The 26567-nt window shown below is 43.0% G+C and overlaps 2 protein-coding genes and 1 long non-coding RNA gene across 19 annotated transcripts in view; 1 reads left to right on the top strand and 2 right to left on the bottom strand.

The window, feature by feature from the left end:
• PAN3 (poly(A) specific ribonuclease subunit PAN3) overlaps nucleotides 1–17183 on the bottom strand; it is a 127651-nt gene extending 110468 nt beyond the window's left edge. For 9 of the 11 annotated variants that reach the window (XR_006277639.1, XM_038387852.2, XM_038387855.2 and 6 more), the window contains exons 1-2: nucleotides 16781–17183; nucleotides 348–469 (exon numbers count right to left, since the gene is read on the bottom strand). Coding sequence is in view for 10 of the 11 variants with exons in the window: in XM_038387852.2 (XP_038243780.1) it covers nucleotides 348–469; nucleotides 16781–17183 (525 nt within the window). In the remaining variant the exon portion in view is untranslated. Of the gene's footprint in view, nucleotides 1–347; nucleotides 1282–1478; nucleotides 2534–10674; nucleotides 10740–16780 lie in introns of those variants that run through there. The other 2 variants (XM_043504355.1, XM_043504356.1) reach the window with 2 other exon arrangements.
• LOC122457912 lies at nucleotides 10829–15587 on the bottom strand. Its single transcript, XR_006277640.1, has 2 exons — nucleotides 15402–15587; nucleotides 10829–15166 (listed from the first exon to the last, which is right to left on the bottom strand). It is a non-coding gene; the product is annotated as an uncharacterized LOC122457912 (long non-coding RNA).
• Nucleotides 17184–17843: 660 nt separating the features above from the next.
• Nucleotides 17844–26567, top strand: part of FLT3 (fms related receptor tyrosine kinase 3) — an 89686-nt gene continuing 80962 nt past the window's right edge. For 6 of the 7 annotated variants that reach the window (XM_043504342.1, XM_043504347.1, XM_043504350.1 and 3 more), the window contains exon 1: nucleotides 17844–18536. The gene's annotated coding sequence lies outside the window, so the exon portion shown is untranslated. The remainder of the gene's footprint in view (nucleotides 18537–26567) is intronic. The other variant, XM_043504341.1, reaches the window with a different exon arrangement.

Genomic DNA, 26567 nt, shown 5'->3' with positions numbered 1-26567 from the left:
ACAGAAAACTGTTTATCCAGTGGCCAGTATATGTGCCTTCTACTACTCTGCTGTACCCAACTGGCCTGGGTCTATCACTATTTATATATATGAAATAAACAAAGGAACATAAATAAAACAAAAGTGCTAATAAAGATAATTACAACACGAAGGAATGAACAAGGTTGTTCTGTTTCCACCCTGTTAGGTGAAATGGGAAAGCCTAATGTACTCTAACAGGTAGAAAAACAGTTGTAGAAAGGCAAGTTAGTTTTCTGTTGCTCCTGCCACTTAACTGTTTTCAGTTCTTGGCACAACAATGGCTGTCAGACCTAGTGCAAATTGATACAGTTCACTGCTAACATTACCTGCATCATGGGATATTTTGCTTCAGCAGGACTTCCAAATCCATTAACACCAATGAAGCTGGTACTAAAGTAGGAATCTGTGAGACTAGCATCAGCTAAAGCACCGGCATCTATTCCAGGAACTAAAAGAAAAAGGAAAAATGTTTCAGATGATTTTAGTTTAGCAAGTCTACGCGTTTCTTGCCAATAAAATATATGTCTAGATTTAGACTTGCATTCCTAGGAGAAGCAACAAAGAAAACATATTGGTACATATAATGAAAGGAGCAGTTAGATTGAGGATAGTAAATAAGGCATGTGTGCACAATATGAAATTACAGCAAAGAAGTAGGCAGGGCAGAGCTGTGCATAGCCTTGAAGGCAGGGAGGAGGAACGCAAAAAATGTGGAAAGAGGAACAAGTGATGGTATCAGAATAGGAAGTAATGTGGTTGGAGCATCAGGAAAGGAAGTTTTTTTTAAAAAAAGAAAGGAAAGTAACGAGCTTGCTTACATAGTAAGAAGTTCTCAACGTGTTCAATAATTTGTTTCTCAAACAACTATTTTTCAAACAACGTATTCATTCCTCTTGATAGCAACATTCATAGCAAGTTAACTTAAAATGACGTGTGGGGAAGAACTCAAACATCTTACAGCACAAACATTCTGCGTTTCCTTAAGCTTTTCATTATCTTGTTTTTCAAAAGTGGTTAGACAATTTTATTCAAAGTTGCCAAAAAGTTCTTCTAGGCTAAGAGCAAGCATGAAAAATTTAATTCCCAAGGCATATTTTAAGAAAGTTCAGTGTCTAGAAACAAGGGCTTAAAATAAAATACTTCAACTGTACCCATATAAATTTGCTACTACAGTGCAACAAAGATTTTTAAGAATAAAAAAATATAGTAATTTCATGAAGAGCTAAAACACACTAATCAAACATCAAAGATTTTATGGTTCTATGGAAAGTATACTTGTGGCACCTTAGTGACTAACAAATTTATTAGAGCATAAGCTTTCGTGAGCCTCAGCTCACTTCATCGGATGCTGTAGCTCACGAAAGCTTATGCTCTAATAAATTTGTTAGTCTCTAAGGTGCCACAAGTACTCCTTTTCTTTTTGCGAATACAGACTAACACGGCTGCTACTCTGAAACCTATGGAAGGTATGTTTCAGTAAAGAACCCCTCCATAAAGCATAAATGCGTGAATACAAGGTACAAATCCAACTCTGAGGAAAGACCACATCAATGTAACCTGAACCTTGGTATCAGCCTCCAGTTGGTAGCATGCTAACAGGTCTTCCTAGTCACCACGGTCAAACAGAATCAAATGGATCTCTGTACCAAGCTGAAGGATTGCAGTTGCTGGTATTCACACCCACATGTGAATGTAGGGTTTTGAATGCCTAAGCAGGCTGCATGAACTGGTTGGTAACTTCCCTGCTTCCAGACTAGAACAGATAGATAGCAGGAAAACTTTTTCAGAAGAAACAAAGGCAGCATTAGAGTAGCAGCAGCACTCAAGTGGCACTAACCAGCATCCAGTTAGCAAGTTGCGCTCACTCACGCTTCAGCCTATACCCCCACTTGAGCCAGACAACTTAAGTTAATAGCATCACTGCATTTGAATGTCAGGTTGTGTGTGAACAAAGGGGACAAGTTAAGGGGAACACTTGAGCTACCGCAAGATAACTTCGCAGTGAAGACATGAAATTTTCTTCAAGTCAATTTTGAATCTTAAATTTAAGGACTAAGGGAACAGGGAGGCAGAGCCATATCTGTAACTGCAGCACATTCTAGGTCTTCTTCCACAACTCCAAAAGAACAACCAAGAGGGAGCTCTAATGAGGCCCCAGAACTACTACTCCTCCATCTGCTGTTTGGTCATGTTCTTACCTCACTTGCCCATAGCTGTTTAGGTGGGAAGTGTGAATTCAGAATACTGGAACAAGACTATTCCATTCTGTAGACCTACTGTAATGAGAACACTGAAAACTGCAGAGCTGTCAAATACTGTTGCCACCCCTTGTTAGTCAGGATCCAACTTGGACTAGGAAGGGTCAGCTCAAAAGGTGGAGAAATACGCCCCTCTGGCAGACACCTTGAGAGCTAAGGGTTAACAGATTCAGAGACACACGCTGATCATCAGAGCCCTGGGCACATGGGACCCCAGTAAAAAGCAAATGTCGCTGGACTGCAGAATTGATCAACGCTACGCTTGGCTGATGCAGCAACTCATGGTGTCGGATGCCATCAGATGGTCAAGAGACGTCTACACAGAACATATCACCTGACATCTGCAATACCAGGAAGGATGAGCTGGAGTGCCGATTAGAAGCACTGTGGGAAAAAGAAAAGGAGTACTTGTGGCACCTTAGAGACTAAAAAATTTATTAGAGCATAAGCTTTCGTGAGTTACAGCTCACTTCATCGGATGCATTTGGTGGAAAAAGCAGAGGAGAGATTTATATACACACACACAGAGAACATGAAACAATGGGTTTATCATACACACTGTAAGGAGAGTGATCACTTAAGATAAGCCATCACCAGCAGCAGGGAGGGGGAAGGAGGAAAACCTTTCATGGTGACAAGCAAGGTAGGCTAATTCCAGCAGTTAACAAGAATATCAGAGGAACAGTGGGGGGTGGGGTGGGAGGGAGAAATACCATGGGGAAATAGTTTTACTTTGTGTAATGACTCATCCATTCCCAGTCTCTATTCAAGCCTAAGTTAATTGTATCCAGTTTGCAAATTAATTCCAATTCAGCAGTCTCTCGTTGGAGTCTGTTTTTGAAGCTTTTTTGTTGAAGTATAGCCACTCTTAGGTCTGTGATCGAGTGACCAGAGAGATTGAAGTGTTCTCCAACTGGTTTTTGAATGTTATAATTCTTGACGTCTGATTTGTGTCCATTCATTCTTTTACGTAGAGACTGTCCAGTTTGGCCAATGTACATGGCAGAGGGGCATTGCTGGCACATGATGGCATATATCACATTGGTAGATGCGCAGGTGAACGAGCCTCTGATAGTGTGGCTGATGTGATTAGGCCCTATGATGGTATCCCCTGAATAGATGTGGACAGAGTTGGCAACGGGCTTTGTTGCAAGGATAGGTTCCTGGGTTAGTGGGTAAGCAAGGACTGGTCTGTCTCCCAAGATCTGTGAGAGTGATGGGTCGTCCTTCAGGATAGGTTGTAGATCCTTGATGACAACAGAACGCCACTAGCCATCACCTTCAGCCCCCAACTAAAACCTCTCCAACGCATCATCAAGGATCTACAACCTATCCTGAAGGACGACCCATCACTCTCACAGATCTTGGGAGACAGACCAGTCCTTGCTTACAGACAGCCCCCCAATCTGAAGCAAATACTCACCAGCAACCACACACCACACAACAGAACCACTAACCCAGGAACCTCTCCTTACAGTGTGTATGATAAACCCATTGTTTCATGTTCTCTCTCTGTGTGTGTGTGTGTATAAATCTCTCCTCTGTTTTTTCCACCAAATGCATCCGATGAAGTGAGCTGTAGCTCACGGACGCTTATGCTCAAATAAATTTGTTAGTCTCTAAGGTGCCACAAGTATTCCTTTTCTTTTTGCGAATACAGACTAACACGGCTGCTACTCTGAAAACTGTGGGAAAAGTAACTGAAATACTCTCCTCATGGATTGTATTTTCCAAATGGACAACCTACCCTAAATTCTAGATTACTGAGAGACAATCTTCACTCATTGGTATATGTGCTTTCCACAACCAACTCTCTGTGTAACTTTTCATGAGTGATGTATTTGCATACTTGGTTGCTAATATCTAAACTGTATTCTTAACTTTACTCACCTAAATTTGGTTTAGTGCATAATCAGCAATATCTGCATCTTCTGATTTAAAAACAAACTTTGTATTTGTGGATAATCTAAGCACTGTACCCAGATGTACAGACATTCACTGGGTATTTTTTTCAAGATGGAAATTGGGGGCTTTGTTTAGTGACAACTAGTTGTTTTCATGTTATTTTTCATTCAGAATTGCTTAGGTTTGCACTGAGGTGTCTACTGCCCTGGAATCAGGGGTCGTCTCTGCTTGAATTTCAGTCAGTACTGAAAACTGAGGTACAGCTGCAGCTTTATGCTACACTATACAAGTTAAATCCATGTCCTTCCTGACTGGTGAAGGCCATTGGCAATTTTCAAGTTTCAAGAACAGTTACCATTCCAAGATGCACTATATAAACTCATCAGCTGACTTGGGCTTGCAGGGCTTAGTCTTTTGGGCAAAAAAATCGCTGGGATGATTGGGCTGGAACTGGAGCCTGAGCCCAAATGTCTACACAGCAATTTTTAGCCCTGCAGCCCAAGCCTGAGTCAGCTGACCTGGGCCAGCTGTGGCCTTGGGCTGCAGGGCTAAAAATTGCATAATGAAAACATTTTGAAGAGCTGTCCACCACAGCATCTCTCAGTGAGAGTCTACTTCAAAATGCCATGTTATTCTGTAGTTTGGGTGTTTTCCTGGACCCCTTGGTGTTTCTGGACACTCACAAGAGCTGTAGCTGCTCCAAAATATTCTCGTATCTGTACCTAGAAGAAGGACAAGCCTCTTTTGTAGAGTAATTATCTGGCCAACTGTTCATGACTTCATAGCTTCCTTGCTAGGTGACTGCACCTCATTGTCCTAAAGTAATTACACTGACCTTTAAAAGATCCTAACCGGACCAAAGCACAATAACCCACGTCCCAATGCATCACCAGCCACTGAGAGCACACAACTATGGTGCTCTGCTCACTACACTGGCTCCCCACAAAGAAACATGCTGATTTCAAGTTGGCAGTCCTCATCCATACTGCACTGTACCAAATTACTTAGTAGAACAACTTAACGGTCACGTTCCACAGGAATGATTCAATGAATGACCTCAAGGGTTAAACTCATTAGAGCAAAGGACAAGAGTTCTCTTGGTAATGGCTTGAGGCTACGGAATTATATTCTAGAGGTGAAAATTGAACCCTGGCTTCCCTGCCTTCAGAACAAAACCCAGGATTCATTTCTTTAACATAGCCTTCCCACATTAGTGTTTAGTTTAGTCACCTACTACAGGACAGGCCCAACAAAAAAAACAACAGACTGCCACTAGCCATGACCTTCAGCCCCCAACTAAAACCTCTCCAATGCGTCATCAAGGATCTACAACCTATCCTGAAGGACAACCCATCACTCTCACAGATCTTGGGAGACAGGCCAGTCCTTGCTTACAGACAGCCCCCCAACCTGAAGCAAATACTCACCAGCAACCACACACCACATAACAAAACCACTAACCCAGGAACCTATCCTTGCAACAAAGCCCGTTGCCAACTCTGTCCACATATCTATTCAGGGGACACCATCATAAGGCCTAATCACATCAGCCACACTATCAGAGGCTCGTTCACCTGCGCATCTACCAATGTGATATATGCCATCATGTGCCAGCAATGCCCCTCTGCCATGTACATTGGTCAAACTGGACAGTCTCTACGTAAAAGTATAAATGGTCACAAATCAGACGTCAAGAATTATAACATTCAAAAACCAGTCGAAGAACACTTCAATCTCTCCGGTCACTCGATTACAGACCTGAGGGCGGCTATCCTTCAACAAAAAAAACTTCAAAAACAGACTCCAATGAGAGACTGCTGAATTGGAATTACTTTGCAAACTGGATACAATTAATTTAGGCTTGAATAGAGACTGGGAATGGATGAGTCATTACACAAAGTAAAACTATTTCCCCGTTATTTCTCCCCCCAACCCCACCCCCCATTGTTCCTCAGATGTTCTTGTTAACTGCTGGAAATAGCCTACCTTGCTTGTCACCATGAAAGGTTTTCCTCCTCCCCCCCCCCGCTGCTGCTGATGGCTCATCTTAAGTGATCACTCTCCTTACAGTGTGTATGATAAAACCCATTGTTTCATGTTCTCTGTGTGTGTGTGTATATAAATCTCTCCACTGTATTTTCCACCAAATGCATCCGATGAAGTGAGCTGTAGCTCACAAAAGCTTATGCTCAAATAAATTTGTTAGTCTCTAAGGTGCCACAAGTACTCCTTTTCTTTTTGTAACTGTGTATCACGGCCAGCTTAAAGAAGGCTCTTGCGCTGGAAGCAGATGGATTTCACCAAGGATAAATAGTGTTGAGTAACGGGAAAGTAGGTGTCTGAGATGCATGCATAACGGGCCTGAGATACACCTTTGAACAGATTTTAGAGTCGCCACTTTGAATTTTTATCGACACACATTTATTGAACTACATTAGATTCTGCATTCAAATTGCCCATCTTGATCTTTTCTGTATAACTAAAATTCATAAGTATACTTTCAAATTCTTCAGCTTTCAGTACCATTAAAATAGCATTTCCAGTACTGTTCTAGTTCCCAAAAGTATACTTTTTCATTAGTTTAGATTAATTGTTTACCGTTTTAGGGTGGTCGGAAAGTTCTGAAATTGGATAAAGTTGTCTTATAGGAGAAATACATCCATTTGTCTTGTGTTAGCACTATTTATGCTTCAGGAAAGTGAGGTTAAACAGTCTCAAGATGATCTTGCCTTGAGAGACCTAATGATTTCCCCACAACAGTGAAAGAATTAGCTAGACTAGTCTGAGGAGCAAAGATGGATGCGACAAGAAGGGGGAATAGCAGACTGGGTTTCTCTTTCATGCAATGTCAGCAGAAATTGAGAATGATGAGCAAACTAACATTTTAGCGTAATAAAGCAAACATTTAAGGCACACAACAGATATAAAAAAAGGGCTATGGATTAATCACAGTTAACTCACACAACTCAAAAAAATTAGTTGCGATTAAAAAATCAATCATGATTAATCAGTTTTAATCGCACTATTAAATAGAATACCAATTAAAACGTAGAATAATATTTAATACATATTCATATGTACTGTATTGTGTTGTAATTGAAATCAAATATTTGCACTGTAAAAATGCTAAACAAAATAGTATTTTTCAATTCACCTCATACAATCTGTAGAGCAATCTCTCTGTCCTGAAAGTGCAACTTACAAATGTAGACTTTTTTTGTTACTTAACTGCACTCAAAAACAAAACAATGCAAAACTTCAGAGCCTACAAGGCCCCTCAGTGCTACTTCTCGTTCAGCCAATCCTTAAGACAAACAAGTTTGTTTACATGTACAGGAGATAATGCTGCCTTCTTGTTATTTACAATGTCACCAGAAAGTGAGAACATGCATTTGGAAGACACTTTTGTAGCCGAAATTGCACGGTATTTACGTGCCAGATATGCAAACATTCATATGCCCCTTCATGCTTCAGTCACCATTCCAGAGGATATGCTTCCAGGATATGCTTCCATGCTGACGCTCATTAAAAAAAAAAAAGTGTTAATTAAATTTATGACTGAACTCTCTGGGGAAGAACTGTACGTCCCCTGCTCTGTTTTACATGCATTCTACCATATATTTCATGTTATAGAAGTCTCGGATGATGACCCAGCACATGTTGTTCATTTTAAGAACACTTTCACTGCAGATTTCACAAAATGCAAAGAAGGTACGTACCAATGTGAGATTTCCAAAGATAGCTACAGCACTCAACCCAAGGTTAAGAATCTGAAGTGTCTTCCAAAATCCGAGATGGACGAGGTGTGGAGCATGCTTTCAGAAGTCTTAAAAGAGCAACAGTCCAATGTGGAAACTACAGAACCGGAACCACCAAAAAAGAAAATTCACCTTCTGCTGGTGGCATCTGACTCAGATCATGAAAATGAACATGTGTCAGTCCACACTGCTTTGGATTGTTATCAAGCAGAACCCATCATTAGCATGGAAGCAAGTCTCCTGGAATGGTGGTTGAAGCATGAGAGGACGTATGAATCTTTAGCACATCCAACATGTAAATATCTTGCAATGCCAGCTACAACAGTGCCATGCGAACACCTGTTCTCACTTTCAGGTGACACTGTAAACAAGAAGGGGCAGCATTATCTCCTGCAAACGTAAACAAACTTGTTTGTCCGAGCGACTGGCGAAACAAGCAGTAGAACTGAGTGAACTTGCAGGCTCTACAATTTTACATTGTTTTATTTTTGAATGCAGTTTTTTTGTACATAATTCTACATTTGTAAGTTCAACTTTCATGATAAAGAGATTGAACTACAGTAATTGTATTAGGTGAATTGAAAAATACTATTTATTTTGTTTTTTTACAGTGCAAATACTTTTAAAAATAAAAATAAATATAAAGCGAGCACTGTACACTTTGTATTCTGTTGTAATTGAAATCAATATATATGTGAAAATGTAGAAAACATCCAAAACAATTTAAATAAATGGTATTCTATTATTGTTTATCAGTGTGATTAATCGCGATTAATTTTTTTTAAATCGCTGGACAGCCCTAATAAAACAGAACATATTTTTAAGTGGTTTGGAGGATCCAAAACATATTTTTACTTTTGGCAATGCTGGAAACAAGTGAAGGAAGGCAAGTTTAGAAAGAATCATAGAACATATTTTTCTACTTTTAAAAAGAAAACCATCATGCAATTTCTTGCTTATGATAGCACAGCAGTTGAGCTTGATAACTGAAATAAAGAATAAAAGTCTCCTCTAGGATACTTCTTCCACTGCCACAGCAGGAAACAGAGACTCTTGATTGCATGCACAACAGGAGAACAAAGGACAGTACCAGCTTTTCATTTTAAAAAAAGAGTAATGCCAATATCTTCAGTTACAAAGGACTTAGTCACAACTTAGGTGTTTGGAAACTGGAATGATGAGCCTGGTATAAATGCCTAGACATACCAAACTTTGAGAAAAGTCAGCGAGTGACTTTCAGCTGGCTAAATCACATGCAATGTTGGAAAATGAAGGGCAAGTTAATATAAACAACAACAGGCAAGAGGGTCAAATCTCCCTCTCTTACTCCAGGATTACTGAAAGAAGTTGAGAGCAGCTCCAAGTACACCTGCTTACCAGGAAGCTCTGCTTTTCATGAGCTGCATAACTATGAAACTAGGAAGCTTAAAATGGGACCTGAAAGGTAAGCCTAAAGAGTTGGGTTTGTGCCCTTATTATGCTTCTTTATGTGGTGTAAATGTGGTCTGAAACAAATGTTTGGGAGAAGATTTTTCAGCTTGTTTTTAATCTTAAAAATAACAAATGTAAAATTTGGTCTTCCCTGGCTTCGAGGTCATTATAGAGAGAGAGAGAGAACACTTTCTTACAAATTAATCAAAGAGACAGATGCATTAATCTTTAACTAGGACAACCTCTCTCAAATGTTTACTACTGTCAGCATTAAATAAGTGTTAAACATCTCTGTTATTCAAGCATGGAATATTATCTTTGTTCCTAATTTTTTCAGCACAGCATATCGCAGACTTCTGGAAAAGTAATATCCAGATTGAACCTTGTATGTTGCCATCATTGCTTAAAATCCTAAATTATAGCTATATCTGTAATAAAAGGTGTGTTTTTACAATGAGATGACTATCTAGATTCAAAATCCTGTTGGAGACAAGGAATAGGTAATTTTAACTTCAATGTAGGCTAGTCGAAATTAACCCTCTGCCCCCACCCTGCCCCAAGGGTTCAACTCAACTAGCTACCGTGAGATAAAAAACTACAGTGGCTTGTCTCCTCTTGAATTTTACAGAGATAGCTATTGAAGTGTTAAAAAAAACAGATCTATTTTTGCAGCAGACACAAAACCTGTGTGTGAGAGATGTCATTTAAACTTTGGAAAACTGCTTTTATCTTCATTAAAATATTATGATATTTGTAGGGCTTATATTTCACCTACTTTATTTTGTAGTGACATTTCTTCCATCTAAAAACAACAATCATATACCTGAGTTAAAAATCAACATTTGTGCACTGTTTAGTGGATCTCAAAGTACAAGTTATGTGCTTTATATTATGTGGTAAGCGATTCTATGTATTGTCACTACCACTGTTATATAATCTTTTAACTCTGATATCCCTTCTATGCCTATTTTTAATATAGCATTTGTCAAGGCAAGACTAAAACTAATTGCCTTTATTACAAACACTCCAACTTAGTGATCAGGAATTTATTTACAAACAAAAAGGGAAAAAACAGAAAAACATAAAATAAGCAAACTATATTCTACTATTACTAATAGGAGAGCTAATCTTCCTGTTCAATACCACAAAATGTGCATATCATAGATATACCTAATCTAGACTGCAAACTCCTTGGAGCACATGTAATTTCTTCCTTTTTATTTTTACAAAACCAGTAACACCTCAACACTAAAATGGTGATAACACTCACTCCACAGCAATTATTTTGAAGGTGTGAGGATTGAAAGTATGTTCTCTCCAAGTGCTTTCCAAACACTGTCTCTTCATGATATTCTGCATCAAAATTCTGATGAAAAGAAAGTAACAGAGGACTATTAAGAATATACAAAATTTTGAAGTGAGAGTATCTAAAGGCTAATATTTTTTTTCTTTTTGGAGGGAAGACAGTAAAAATGTTCTGCTACTTAAGATTACTATCGGTATTTTCCTGTCCTTATGGTGAGGAGGGACAGCCATTAACCATACAGAGTTGGTTCATATTTATGATATGTAAGCACTCAAAACATCCAACCTGACTGTAGTTTGTACAGTCCATGACCAGGGCCTGATTCTTGTAAGTTTGTATTTCATTTCCAAAACTGAATTCTCAGCGAAGAATGTTGAAGAACAGATTGCTTTAACTACGTGACTAAAAAGATTTAGTCTTCTGAAATCAGTGAAAGTACAAAGCAGAAATACGACTCAGAAATTCAGGCACACAACACAAAGGCAATGCAATTGGTGCTCCTTTAACTCCTTACAGATTGTACTAAAATATACACAGCCTAGCCCACCTTATCAGCAGTGTAGGATGGTTTTCAACTCCACCTTTTCTAGGGTATGTCTGTACTGCACACTAAGCCCATGTCTGTGGGATCCAGGCTTGGTAACATGCAGTTTCCAAGTCCTCAGTTGAGTGTGCACATTGCACTGTAAACTTGGGCTTACAATTGCCGGACCTGGGTGTCTCAGCCCTGCTAACAAGTCTATACAAGGTCCTTCTGACTCAGGTCTGCAGCTTGAACTGCGTCCAGACTGCAAAATGACAGGATTTGGACCTGAGTCACAGCAGGATTTGGGCTCTGACCCATCCCCCCTAGCAAGGGTCCTAAGACTGGATCCTGAGTGCTTGCTGACACGAGTCAGACTGATGTGTGTGCACTGAAGAGAGGCTTGGGCTCAAAACTGAGTAGAGTCCAGGCTAAGAATGCAGTGTAGATGTACCCCTAGCATCATGATCTATTCTTGTATCTTGCAGGAAATGGAGCTTCCCCCACTTCCCTTGGAAGCCAGATCATCTCACTGCCCAGATGTTTCTCCTGATCATCCTAAATTTTTCCGTCTTAATTTTAATCCCATTACACCAAGTTATAGTGCCATGCATAACTACAGAACTGGCCCCCATCTTAGGTCTTCTCTTTCTTTGCACAATGTCATACGACACAATTTTTAAAGCTACCATTCTCTACACTGATGATTCACAAGTCTACCAGTGCACTCCTTACTAGTCTCTATCAAATCCTGCATTTCTACCCATCTCTCTGACATCTCATCCTGGATCTCTCACCATTAGCATCCACTAATATGGCAAAATCTTAACTCATTATTCCTCCTCCCTCACCCCAGAATTTCTCCACTAAAAACTATGTTTACTGCAAATTGGACACAATATGTAGAACGTATTGGGTAAAATGAAATCTTTACTTTAATATGGTGCACTGCAATATAATGGCAGGTAAGATGCATTATAAAAATAGTTTCAAAGGTAAAAATTACATATTTAAAATAATGCTCCATTCTGTTACAATACATTAGAATAGTGGGTTTTCAACCTTTTTTCCATTTGCTGACCCCTACATTTCAAATAGAGTCCAGACCCCTTTGGAAACCTTAGAAATAGTCTGCAGATGCCCAGGGTCCACAGACCTCAGTTTGAAAACCACTGCATTATAATATTATAATACAAGCTTTTTGGGGTTTTTTTTTTGTTGTTTTTTTAAAGATCTAGCTTGCTGGTCAGTTTGTCTTTCTGAGTCTCTTAACTACTGTATGTTGTTTCAAAACAATGGTGATGCTTAAGTCTTCAATATCTTTTTTAAAAACCAGATATTATGAACAATTTTCTGTAACCAATATTACAAAACCTAAATTGTAGGTCTCACCTAAGAGAACAGAATTTCTTGAACTGGCTTAATTTGTTCAAAGTGACTGTATGCATGGTCCCTACAGTGTTGTTGTAGTGTTGCCTCTACTGTGGCAGCAGCTGCTTACTATCATCATCACAGTAAGCTTGAAAATGTGTAGTTTGCTGACTGTAAGAGCAGCAGAATTATGACTATCAGGCCAGCCTGTTGTGATCCTGGTCTCCATGCCCCTTCCCACCTTCAGATCATGGACAGTCTGAATTATCAACCAGTGCTGCAATGGAGGGACCTAGAGCAGCACTACTACCTCAAGTGTTGTGGGCAAGTTAAATTTTGTTCTACTTCTATTTTTTAAACCAGAAGTGTCCTACAGAGAATTCAAGGAAGGATTTTCTTGATAAAGAATAAAGACAAGGAAAAAGGAGTTTTGAGAGTACAGGACCAGAATAGGATTAAGAAGGAAAAGAACACCCAGGCCTGGTCTATACTACACGTTAGGTCGATATACAACAGCTTACATCCATCTAAATATGTCACTGTACACACCACAGCCTTGCCCCACCAAAGCAAATGCCCTACTACACCGACATAACGCCATTTCCACAAGAGGTGTAGGGCTTATGATGGTGTAGTTAGGATGACGCAGTGTCTGTGTAGATGCTGGGTTACTTACATTGGCTCTTTGCTGTCTTCTCAATTTCAGGGCTCCATGAAGCCTCGAAACTGACAAGAAAGGCGGGCTGCTAGAGCCCAGCTGCTCCTAGCTCCCTGCTCCCATAGGGGAATGGGGAGGTGAGAAGCCCAGGAGGCAGCTAGGTTCCCTGTGCGGAGCTGTGTGGAGCTGACAGCCCTAGCTTTCAGCCACCCAACACTGCCCCTCTTGAGTCAGTGGAGGTGCTCCTGGTGAGGCAGCACACCACTGACAGAAGGAGGGTAGTGTGGACCTAACAGATGCAGTTAAAATCAGTGGGAGCTGTGTTTTGAACAAATAAAGCACTTAAGAACTTTCCACCTGAAAAATCAGATCCTAGGTTTCTCATATTAGGCACCCAAAATTAGTGGGTGCTTGTGACCTTGATCTCTCTATACCTCAGCTCCCCATCTGTGAAATGGGGATATACTCCCTCATCTCACAGGGGTGTTGTGAAAACAAACAAACATATGTTATGATTTCAGATACTATAGGGATGAGCGAGGCAGAAATGCCCACTAGGAAATTAATAATTCTGTATTCAGAGGAGAGTTTTAGTGTGTGTAGTAAATAAGCTACTGAATAGCAGATCATTCAATTAGCACTGCCCATTCTGTGCTCCTGCATTTGAACCAGGTGGCTTCGTCCTCCACACTGCCTGGGACTCAGCAGGAGAAGCAATGAGGGCATAGAAACAAGTCTGCCAACTCTCAGTTCCTGTGTCTGGGGCCACAGGAGCAGGGAGCTGCAACTAGAAGGAAAATCCTACTCAGTCCCCGTGCCCTGGGCTAGAGCATGCTCAGTACAGACAAAACCTTCAGAGCATTTAGCTGGTAAATTCTCAAGTCCATACTGAACATATGCACAGCGAAATTTTTAAAGGCTTATAACTTGGCATTTCTTCCCCCTCACAGGAACAGCAAAAGAAACATCTCTGACATAAAGGAAACCCTCCTGCCAAATTTCAACTCCGGCTCCAAGCCTGGCTGCACAAGTGCTTCTTAGCAAAAGGACGCAAGAATTTTTTGAATATTGGAAAAACAGCGCCGTTTCCCCCCAACTTTGTTCTGACAAATGGCTGAACCATTTTTGCTGAAAAACTTTCCAAAAAAAAAAAAAAAATCAAACTAAGTTAACAACTGGCTTCAAAAATTTCAGTTCGACCAGTTCAAATTTGGCAAAATTATAAGAAACTGAAAATAGCGTCTTATATGGGAAAATGTTGGGCAATCTTAACCATAGATGGTGCTACCCTCTCCTCCTGTAAAAGTACACGTGACAGGATTACATTCCATGTTTGTCAATCTCACATTAACTACCTAGATAACACTGCTCAATGGAACAGGCTCACTATAGTATATATGAGCACCTTGAAACTTGGCAAGTAATTTACTGTTAGAGATACAAAAGCAACAAAGTTCATTGGTAGAGAGGTCTAATACCATGAACAAACTTGCCATCTGTCAGCTATATCTATACCGTCCATCACTATCCGAATTTCAGAAAAGTACCATGAAAAAACGTTAGATAGTTAGAAATTACTTCATGCAAACAAACATTAAGCTTATGCCACAGACCCATAATGCAATCAAATGTAGTGTACTAATTTAAAAGGGCATGACAGCCTTTTTTTAAAAAGCCTCCACAGCTAAGAAGATTTTGCTATGCTTAGTGCTGCTGCAACTACAGACCAAGTCATTTACAAAGCTAGTTTTCTGCAAGTCTCAAACGTACAGCTAATAAAACTCAAGTATAGCAAGTGCATCACTGACAGTAACTCAGCTTAATATGGAACCCAGACACCTGCAATTCTCTTCTCTCCTCAAACAAATGAGAAGTGCAGAAGGGGACTTAATTTGAAATACTTTATTTTTTTTAATGCCAGCTGAGGATGAAGGGCTATACTATGAGTAAAAAGAAAAGGAGTACTTGTGGCACCTTAGAGACTAACAAATTTATTAGAGCATAAGCTTTCGTGAGCTACAGATCACTTCATCGGATGCATTTGGCATCCGATGAAGTGAGCTGTAGCTCACGAAAGCTTATGCTCTAATAAATTTGTTAGTCTCTAAGGTGCCACAAGTACTCCTTTTCTTTTTGCGAATACAGACTAACATGGCTGCTACTCTGAAACCTATACTGTGAGTGTATCAGTTGGGAAATTTAAGATTCCCATCAAAATAATCTCATTTAAAAATTGTCCCAACTTGACTACCCTACAAAGCTACTAGTGAAACAGCTTCTTCATACTAATCTCTCTTCCAGCAGAGCCTTTAGCAGAAAGTTTTGAATTTCCTGTTTTGACTCTGATACAAAAACACTTTACCTGCTGGCGTACTGAGGCTCCCTGTTTTACCTACACACTTTTGGATCTCCCTGATGTCAGCCAGAAAGTAATTGAGTAAGCTTCTGTTAATTAGTAAAAAAAAAAAAAAAAAAAAAATTTAACAGATTCCAAATATGCCTCTACCCCAATATAACGCTGTCCTCGGGAGCCAAAAAAACTTACCCTGTTATAGGTGAAACCGCGTTATATCGAACTTGCTTTGATCCACCAGAGCACGCAGCCCCGCCTCCCGCCGGAGCGCTGCTTTACCGCTTTATAGCCGAATTCGTGTTATAGCGGGTCATGTTATATTGGGGTAGAGGTGGTGTATGAAAGACTGGGAACTGAGGCACCATCAGAGAGATTAGAAGTTTTGTGCACCTACACATGGACCAGCAAATTGATGGTTTTGGAGGGACAGTGTAAAGAGGAAAAAAAGATATGAAAAGCAGCAGGTCACTTCAAAGCAGCAAGTCATTTCAAAGCATCTCTGAACAAATTAAACCAGTTTCCTTTTACACAGCGCCAAGCTACGTGCACCAAATCTCCCCAATCACCAACCTCAGCCATCGCCGTTACGGTTTAGCATTTGCTTCTGGTATTACTCAGAACATGCCAGGTGCTTTCCCAAAGGGCATTCACACATCTCTGCCACTCACCAAACCCATTGCATTGCAGACCCTTCCTGGTAACCCCCATCACTCCCCTGCTTCCCTAACCAACATCCACAGGGGATACCATCCCTGAGATCTCCATCTCCTCCCTGTATCTCTACCCAGCCTGGAGGTGGACACCCTCCCTGGTATCATAGAATCATAGAATATCAGGGTTGGAAGGGACCTCAGGAGATCATCTAGTCCAACCCCCTGCTCAAAGCAGGACCAATCCCCAATGGCCCCCTCAGGGATTGAACTCACAACCCTGGGTTTAGCAAGCTAATGCTCAAACCACTGAGCTATCCCTCCCCCCCCAATCCCCATCTCCTGCCTCTCTAACCAGCACCCTATCCTCCTCCTCCCCCTGTATCCGCGGGGGGAATCAGGGCACCTTTCTCAGCATCCCCAGCCCCCTCCGCCGCCCGGGGGCAGGACGGGCTGCCCGGCCCTGCCCCTGCCAGTTCCCACCAGCCGGGACTCGGCCCTGCTGCGGGAGCTGGGCCGTTGTCTCCTTCCCTCGCCCGCACTCACTCGCCAGCCGCGGTCCATCCAGCCCCCCGCCGCCGCCTCCGCCGCCGCCCCCCAGCTCGGCCTTCTTAGGCCCCACCGCCGCCGCCGCCGCTCCGGGGGCTGCCCCGTGCGGGTAGCCGGGCCCGGCGGCGGGGGCGCTGGGGCCGGGCAGGCCGAGCGGGAGCCCCCCGAGGGCGGGCGGGGGCCCGGGGCAGGCGGGGGCGGCGCCGGGCTCCTCGTGCAGGAACTGGCACTCCTCCCCGTAGAAGCAGGTCTTGTCCTTGGCGTAGTAGCGGCAGAACTTCAGCTTCAGCCCCGCGCCGGGGGCCGGGGCCGGGGCCGGGCCCGGGACCCCCACCGCCGCCCCGACCCCCGCCGGGGCCCCCGCCACCGGGGACGGGCAGGGGAGGCCGCCGCTGTTCATGGCAACGCCGCCAGCCTCAGCACCATGGGGAGGGGCCGCGGGAGCCGCCGCCCTCACCCGGGGCTCCGGCTCCGGAAGGGGGGAGCTGGGGGCGCGATTGTGCTTCTCTTAAAGGGGCCGCGCGGCCCAGCCCGCCGGAGGCGAGGAGCGGAGGCGGCTCGTCAATGGGCCCGGCCCGGGGCTTGTTTATTCCATTTTCCTCTTCCTGAGCGGACGCCCCGCTACGCATGCGCGGGAGAAGGGCGTTCTGGGTAATCCGCGACGAGCGAGGGGCTGGGGGAGCCGGGCAGAGGGTCCCGCGCGCGCAGGGCCGTGGGTAAGGGGCCCGCGCCTCTCGCCAGACCCATCTCCCCGCGTGTGGCAGCCGCAGCCCCGGGACGCGGGGACGGACCCTCCCCGGCCGTCTCGTGCGTGCTGGAAACACCTCCCAAGAGGCCGCAGCCTGAGCTGCCGCCGCCGCCGCCGCCTCTGCCTCTGAGGGAAACCATGTGAAAGCATCAAAGGCCCTCGCAAGTGAGGAGCTGCGCCTGGCTTGGCTCAGAGGCTGGCTGTTGCGCAGGGCTGTGTTCACGCCTCCTCCGTTGGGGGCTGCAAAGCCCCCAGCGCGCAATAGAGAAGAGGTAGCCATTGATCAGCACCAGGGTGCTCGTGCAGGGCAAACAAACAAACCAGGGAGGCGCTTGCCATGTCAGGGAGGGGTGCCGCAGCCCTCACTCCCGTGGGTGAGTTCTCCGGCCTGTGTTGTTATCTGGGAGGTCAGACTAGATTATCATGCTCCACCACCTTTCCGCATAGCTTGCTTGTAGCTAGCTAAGTAATGATTTAAAACACAGCTTCGGTCTGATGGCTCGTTGACATAACGTGTGAAATCGTTGAAATAAATGGGAAACCCCCGGCTGACGCCACTGGAATTTTACGATTTACTTCAATGGGGCCAGGATTTCGGCCATCACCTTCGAACATGGCACTGATTCAAAATGCATTTAGGGAAAAAAAAACCTCTCTGTGATATCGCTACCGTATTCTGTAACTAAATCCTCTTTTAAAATAGGCAGACTCAAAGAAAGTGTACCATGTTACCAGTTTTCTTTGCTTGCATTCCACCAGACAGACCGGAGAGAGGCTGACTTGGCCACACTTCCGGCTTTAAAATTATGAATCTGTGAGTACTCTCATTGACCTCAAATGAGGCGGGTGAGGTGAGGGCTGTAGGATTGGACCCTTCAAATGGCACGGATGGTAAAAGCATAAATTTAGAATTATTACCAAGTGACAGAAAATGAGGCATAGTATGATGATAGCAGGGTAATTCAACAAGAAAATCCAGGGTTTTCAATTTTCCATGATATGCAGGTATGGCTAAATATTTGGTATTTTTATACAATATATGGTGTGAAGAAAAATATATCCTGATGATAACTTTAAATGCATATATAAATTACATTATTTGTGTGCAGTGCAGCCATGTTGGTCCCAGGATATTAGAGAGACCAGGAGGGTGAAGTAATATCTTTTATTGGACCAACTTCTGTGATGAGAGACAAGCTTTTGAGCCACACACAGCTCTGCGTCTTGCCTCTCTCACCAACACATTGGTCCAATAAAAGATACTACCTCACCCACTTTGTCTTTCATTGTTATTTATATCCATCTTGTATTATTGTCTGTTCTAACTCAGTAGGCTACCACATATTGTGTCATGATATCAGTTTTTAATCAGAACTCCCCATTTTAACCAGTGGCCCTTTGTTAGTCTTGTAGATACTGTCCTCAAATTCTAATGTATTATTTTTAAAGGAACTAATACAATGTGTATATAACAATGAAAATATCTCATGTTCTTTCACTGATGATGTAACCCTCCCCCCCATTCTTCCCCATTTCTTTACAGCCAACCCTTGCTGAGTTTTCTCTTATTTAAACTAAAATCTTCTGCCAGGGACCTGTCATTTCTTAATTGCCTGAAAACACCATGTACAACTATGACATTGTGTAAATACTAAATAATATTGTGAGGCTGTTTCTGCAATGTCTGTTCTCCTTTGTAGATAAAAGGTGGGGATTTGGACACACCGTCATTTTGAGTTTTATGACGGGATTCAGAAAAGATTTCCGAAAGCATAACTGTAAATTTCATGCTGAAAAACAAACAAATTCCGTGCTGAAAAACAAACAAATTCCTTCTTCACAGATGTTTGAAAACTGACTTAAAATTAATGCAATATAAGGGATTCTCCCTTTGGATGAGTGAGACTCAGCAAACCTGCCATTTTAAAGGTGTGTTTAAAGACTCTAGGGATGGAGAATTTTGTTATGTGGGTTTTCAATGAGTCATTTGCAATCTCAAGAATTTTTTAAAATCTTCCTCAGTCAGACTGTCTCCACAGTTTGTGACACAATCCTTGCAATTATATATATATAGAGAGAGAGAGAGAGCGCAGAAGAATCCCCATATTTTTAAGCACCATGAATGTTATTTTGGTAGAAAAACATTTACTATGGAATTAAGATTCCTTTTTGTCTTGCTTAGACTCATTATTATAAAATATAGAAAATCAGGGGCTGCTATCAAGATGCTTTGACAGTTTGTATGAAAAGAGATTTTCAAAAATGAGTGGGATTTTAAATGTCACATTGAAACAAATCAAAACACTCCCTCATCATATAAAGACTTCAAAAACTTTTTTAAAAGCTGTTTTAAAATGAAACCTCAGACCTCAGTTCTAGCAATTAGCATTATTGATATGACTTCTTCAGGTGGTTGCAAACCAAGGGAGAGCAAATGAATTGCTCGGTTGAAGAGGTTGGTCAGAATGATGGGCGAGATCCAGGCCCATCCTACCCAAGGAGTCAGGGTTCTATTATTTGCTTATTATATGGTGCTTAAGTCATAGTCCCTGCAAATGTCCCTTTGTCGAATGCAACCACAGACACACCTGCTCTGTAAGATTTGCAACTCACTGGTGTCCACTAGAGTCCCCATTCAAAGAATGACATCTCGGTCAGCTCCCACTGCACCAGTCCCTGGTCTGAGAACACCAGGTAGTGCCATAGTACTGCACACTCGCTGGTGAGGTAATCTACATAGTGTACATCCATGGGGATGTTAGACCATGTCCAAATGGAAGAATAAAGTTGTCTGTTGGGGAGCAGTACAAGTTGGCTAACCCAGTTGTATTGGAGGGGGATGTCATTCATTTTAACCAGCTTCTAGGGCAGAGGCGGGCAAACTTTTTGGCCTGAGGGCCACATCGGGTTTCTGAAATTGTATGGAGGGCCGGTTAGGGGAGGCTGTACCTCTGCAAACAGCTAGGCATGGCCCGACCCCTGTCTCCTATCCGACCCCCCCACTTCTCACCCCCTGTCGGCCCCCCTGGGACTCCTGCCCCATCCAACCCCCCTCCATTCCCTGACGGCCCCCCGGGACCCCTGCCCCATCCACCACCCCCTGCTCTCGGTCCCCTCACTGCCCCCGGACCCCATGCCCCTAACTGCCCCCTGCCGCCCCATCGAACCCCCCTCCTTCCTGACTGCCCCTCCAGAATCCCTGCCCCATCCAACCCCCCTTCTGCCTGCCCACCTCCAGACCCCTCACCCCTAACTGCCCCCCACCACCCAATTCAACTCTGCCTCTCCTTCCTGACTGCCCCCACGGGACCCCTGCCCCATCCACCCCCCCCCGCTCCGTGTGCCTTGACTGCTCCCCGCAACCCCATCCAACCCCTCCTCTCCTTCCTGACTGCCCCGCCGAGACCCCTGCCCCCATTCAACCCCCATTCTCCGCCCTCTGACTGCCCCAACTGCTATCTATGCCCCTAACCACCTCCTGAACACCCCTGCCCTCTATCCAACCCCCTCCCTGCCCCCTTACCACGCTGCCTGGAGAACCGGTGGCTGGCAGCGTGACTGCACCAGGACAGGCAGCCATGCCGCACTGCACTGGGCAGCACAGAGCACCGGGTCAGGCCGGGCTCTGCAGCCCCACTGCCCAGAGCATTGCGCCACGTGGCTGCAGGGGAGGGAGAACAGCAGGGGAGGAGCCAGGGATTAGCCTCCCGGGCCAGGAGCTCAGGGGCTGGGTAGGACGGTCCCACGGGTTGTAGTTTGCCCACCTCTGTTCTAGGAGTTTTCAGAGATTCCCATCTCAGAAGCTATGGGATTTCCAGACCTATTTGGGGAAACCAGCCTACCATTGTGAGTCAGATTGGGACAGATGAGGCTCCCCTCAACTGAGAGAGATTCTCCTTTTGTTCAGGAGTATATAGAAGACCATTATGAACAGCATTACGCCATGGGGTACTTTCAGCAAGACATCAAATTTCTAACGGGGCTGTAACTTTATGATTGAACCACAGAGAATGAGTAATGGAAATAACATCCTGAGTCAGGCATATGACCTAATGGGTTCTGGCAGATTTCACTCACACTGGAATCACTAGAGAAAATAGCTTTCTCCAGGCCCTAAGGGTTTTTGCACCACGGCTTTTTGAATACATGGAGCTCCTGTGACAAGGTTTGAGTTTGCAGAAGGATGTGCAAACATCTTTTACCTCAAATGACTATCCACTGCATGACCGTAGATAGGTGTCTCTACCTTGTTAGCAGGTATTGGAACCTGACTGGGAGTTGCAGTTTAATTGCTACCAACTCTATGGGGCAGTTGTGATTAATTAGATTCCTGAATATAATAAGAAAGATGTGATTAGCTCAGGTTTGTGACAGACAGGACCTAAGAGAAAGAACCCAAGGAGAAAGCTTAGACAGACCTACCAACTTAAGGAGAAGGCACAAGTTAGGGATTGTGTTGTGTTATTTTCCATTTACAATTTTGTTGTTAAAGCCAGGCTCCAGCAGGAGTGTCATTTTGACTCTGCAACGACAGTGTAGCTTTTATTCAGTGCTGGGAAAGGATGTTAAATGTTCTAGCAAATATTTTGGATTGGGTATTTCACATTGCTACGTTCTTTTACCAGTGTCACCTCTAAATGGCATTGACATTTAGGGATCAATCTCTTATAGGCTCATGTGGTGACTTCGCCGCCCAACATCTCACTGAAGCAGTGGAAGAGTATGATTTTGTGACCTGATTAGAGAGTCTAATAACATTTGCACACAGGCCATTTGGTATCTTTTTTTAGTTAAGTACAAAATTACTACATCAGTATCCACCTGGCTGAATACATCTACATCTGTGATTCAAAATCCTGACTACTGTATTCAGCTCAGGTGACCCACATCTCAAAAAAGAGATCACCAAATCAAAGGGCGTCCAAATACAGGCATCTAAAATAATGATCTTTTCAACCCTCTCAAGACTGCTTAGTTTAGCAGAAAGAGTGCTGATAAGGGACATGATAGATATATTATTAACAATATAATTAATGGTTTGGAGAAAGTAAATCAGGCACTCATTTGTACTCTTTCTTACAAAATATCAAGGGACACACACTAAAAATGAATGGCAAAACCTTTTTAACCGATAAAAGGAATTTTTTTTTTTACACAATGTGTGTTTAACCTGGGGTTATACCATTACAAAGTACAATCAAGCTTAATAATTGTGTAGGGTTAAAAGAAGATCGGATATTTATATGGATAATGAAAACATCCACACTTAAGTTAGACAGGATTTTAACAAACTTTTTATTTATTTTTTTAATGGGAGGTATATACCCTCTTCCTTCAGAGTATAAACAACTAATTGCCTGAAGTTTGGGAGAAATTTCTGCTATGGACTATTTATTCTGTTAGAGGGAATTTTGTATATTCTAAAGAATTCAATACTGACCACCATCACAGGCAGGATACCGGACTAGATAGATGACTGGTCACAATCTGCTGTAACAGGTTCCTGTGGGGTTTTTGGAAGGGATGGGGGTTATCCCTAAGGGCTTCCCTTCACTGAAATATTAGCTTGAGGTATAACTCAAGTGTTTCCCCTTACTTATCTCCAGTCCACTCATAAATATCTTTAGTTTGAGTTAAGAGGTGCTTTAAACTTGAGCAAGCTGTCCCAGGCCCAGATTAACAAATGTGTGCTCAGTGTACTTGCACAGGACTCCTGTCTCCAGGAGGACCCTAACCACTTGGGGAAAAGAAAACAAAAACAAGCGGTCCAAACCTGAGCGGTACTGCAACCCACACACCAGGTCGCAATGCCAATCACATTTGTCCCAGCCACCTCACATCATGATTATGGGGTGACTGGGCCAAACTTGAGTGAGTGTCACTGTGACCTGGCACTTGGCTCTCTCCAATTCTATCATAACCATTAAACAATCAGAAGACTTGTGCCTGACCCAAAAGTCCAAAGCACACACCCCTCCCCCTTGCCAGTTGAGAACCTTTGTTTTGGAGGTATGACTTAGACGACACACAGGGGGTGTTCCTAGGGTGGCAATTGTCTTGTATATCACATACTTTGCCTAGTTTAAGGAAGGTGCCTTCCCCACAATTTCCATAGTTCACAGAGCCCCAGAATTATTACATCTAGGTCTGAGCTGTCCCCTAAGGGAGTATGGTTTGACGCTCGAGTGCAGCTGATGCTTAAACTAGTAATGTAATGGAGGTGAGCTACAGGTTACACTTCGAGATAGCACAACTCATCAGCTGCTAATCCACTCTATGCTGCTAACTACATCATTCTGTATACCTTGAGTGTTGTTTTGCAGTTTGGCTGCTCTCACTCAAGCAAGGCTAACTCCAGTTAGCTGTTTCTGATATAGCTGTTAGCTATATCAGTTAGCTGTTTCTGATATAAAAGAAATAGAGTGATTGTGTGATGTGGTAACAAAATCAGTTTTCCCAATGAAGAATCCAATTTTAGTTCTAGCGTGTACGTGTTCAAAAAACAGATACCATTTACTAGTTCACTCAGGAAAGTGCTTTACTATCGGACATATTAGGATGGAAGTCCTCTGTCTCCTGTTCAATACATCTACATGTACATAAGCCAAATGAACTGGGTTTTTATTTATTCATTTTTAGTCATTAAATATGAACTAACTTGACAAAAGAAAAACCTGCCAGAATATGGCTTACTCATAAACAGACACACTGAGACTCTGGTAAACAAGCAACTGAATCACCAGCCATGAAGTCTGATTCTTCATAAACTGATAAACCAACCACAAAAACGCGAGGAATCGATAAAATCCTCTGCATCTTTCCCAAGCATGTAGGGACAAAATTAGACACGCCAAGGCACAAAATGAAATTAAACTAGTAAGGACAAAAAGGGTACCAAGAAAACATTTTAGAAATACATTAGACCCAAGGACAGATTAGGCCCATTACTCAATGAGAAGGGAAAGTCAATAACAGAAAACACAGCAATGGCTGAAGTGTTAAACACCGTTTTTGTATCAGTTTACATCAAAAAGGTTAGCAGTGACTGGATAACTAACATAGTGAACATCAGTGTAAATGGGGTACGATCTGAGGCTAAAATAGGGAAAGAACAAGTTAAGAGTTAGATGTCTTCAAGTCAGTAGGGCCTGACAAAATACAGTGGGACCTGGCTGAAGAGATCTCTGAGCCATTAGCAATTATCTTTGAGAATTTGTGTAAGACAGTAGAGATAGTGGAGGACAGGAGAAGTCCCAGAAGACTGGAAAAGGCCAAATATAGCTCCTGCTTATAAAAAGGAAATCAGGACAACCCAGGAATCAGTCAGTTTAACTTTGATACCCAGAAAGACAATGGAACAAATAATCAATTTGTAAGCACATAGAATATAATAAGGTGATAAATAACAGTCAACATGTATTTGTCAAGAACAAATCATGTCAAACCAACCTAATATCCTTCTTCAACAGGGTAATAAGTCTTCTGGATGTGGGGAAGCAGTAGATGTGAGGTATCTTGACTTTAGAAAGGTTGTTGATCCTGTCTCACTTGACCTTTTCATAAGCAAACTGGAGTAAAAGCCTGAACCAGCATTTCTCAAATGTGGCCACCAGGGGCTTTTCTTACAGCCACAGGCTCCTGGGTGGTGATTGTGGGGTGCGGGGAGAAGCAGCGGTCTCTCCCCTGGAGCCACCAGTGAGGGTTGGTCCCTGCCCCTTTCTGGAGCCACAAACACTGTAGGAGTAGGTGACCATTGTGAGCTCCCCACCTTCCTAGAGGCGGTGGGGCTTGGTCTTCAGACTTCAGCCCTGGGGTGGTAGGCAGCAGGATCTGGCCATGCGATGGTGGGCTTCATCCCCTAGCCCCAGGGCTTTGGGCTCATTCCCACCACATCATCCCTGGTCCCTGCTGCCTCCTCCATCACTCAGTTGTGCAGCAGGACCCCAGGATCCAGACCCAGACTCACCTCCCACATCCCCCCAACCCCCACTACCTCTTCCAGCCCCCTATTGCCCCTTGCCCTCCTTACCTACTTCCCCATCCAGGGTTTAATTTGTCTCCCAGCTTGCCAGGGATGAGTAAGTCTGCTGTGAAAAGTGATATTAACAAATATACAAATATCACTTATCACCGTAGCAGACTTACTAACTAGCAAATTTTTTTTTAAAATCAACCAAAAGAGCAAAACACGCAAAGCACCTTATTTGTGTTTCTATTCTGTTTACATCCAATAAAGATTAGAGACAACTGTACATTCTTTTTATTATTGAATCTGCAATAAACCCCAACATAAATAAATTGCTATGGTTTGGGCATGGATGGATATGTGCATATTTATTTGTTTTTCCTAAAGTTAATTAAGTATTTAGGAAAAAATTGTCAGAGCAGCCACCAAAAATGTGTTGTGAGAACCCCTGGCCTAGACAAACTTTCTATATGATGAGTGCACAACTGGCTGGAAAACAGAAGTTATCAGTGGTTCACAGTCAAATTGGAAGGACATATCAAGTGGGGTCCCACAGGATCTGTCCTGGGTCCAGTTCTCTGAATATATTCATAAATGATTTGGATAATGAGCAGTGGTTTTCAACCTGTGGTCCACGGACCTGCAGACTATGGGGATCTGCAGACTATGTCTAAAAGTCTGCAAAAGGTTGTCATTACCCACAGAACAGTGGTTTTCAACTGTTGGATTCCAGAGGGTCTGCAGATTGTCTAAGATTTCCAAAGGGGTCCACACCTCCATTCAAAGTTTTGTAGGGGTCCGCAAATGAAAAAAGGTTTAAAACCACTGGCTTAGAGAGTACACTTATAAAGTTTGCAGACAATACCAAGCTGGGAGGGGTTGCAATTGCTTTGGAGGACAGGATTAGAATTCAAATTGATGTTGACCCACTGAAGAAATTGTCTGAAATAAATAGGGAGAAATTCAATAAGGACAAATGCAAAGTACTCTACTTAGGAAGGAATAATCAATTGCACAAATACAAAATGGGAAATGACTGCCTAGGAAGGAGTACTGCAGAAAAGGATCTG

This window comes from Dermochelys coriacea, chromosome 1 (assembly GCF_009764565.3).
Source record: "Dermochelys coriacea isolate rDerCor1 chromosome 1, rDerCor1.pri.v4, whole genome shotgun sequence".
Taxonomy (NCBI): domain Eukaryota; kingdom Metazoa; phylum Chordata; order Testudines; family Dermochelyidae; genus Dermochelys; species Dermochelys coriacea.
This window is presented reverse-complemented; position numbering and strand designations above follow the sequence as displayed.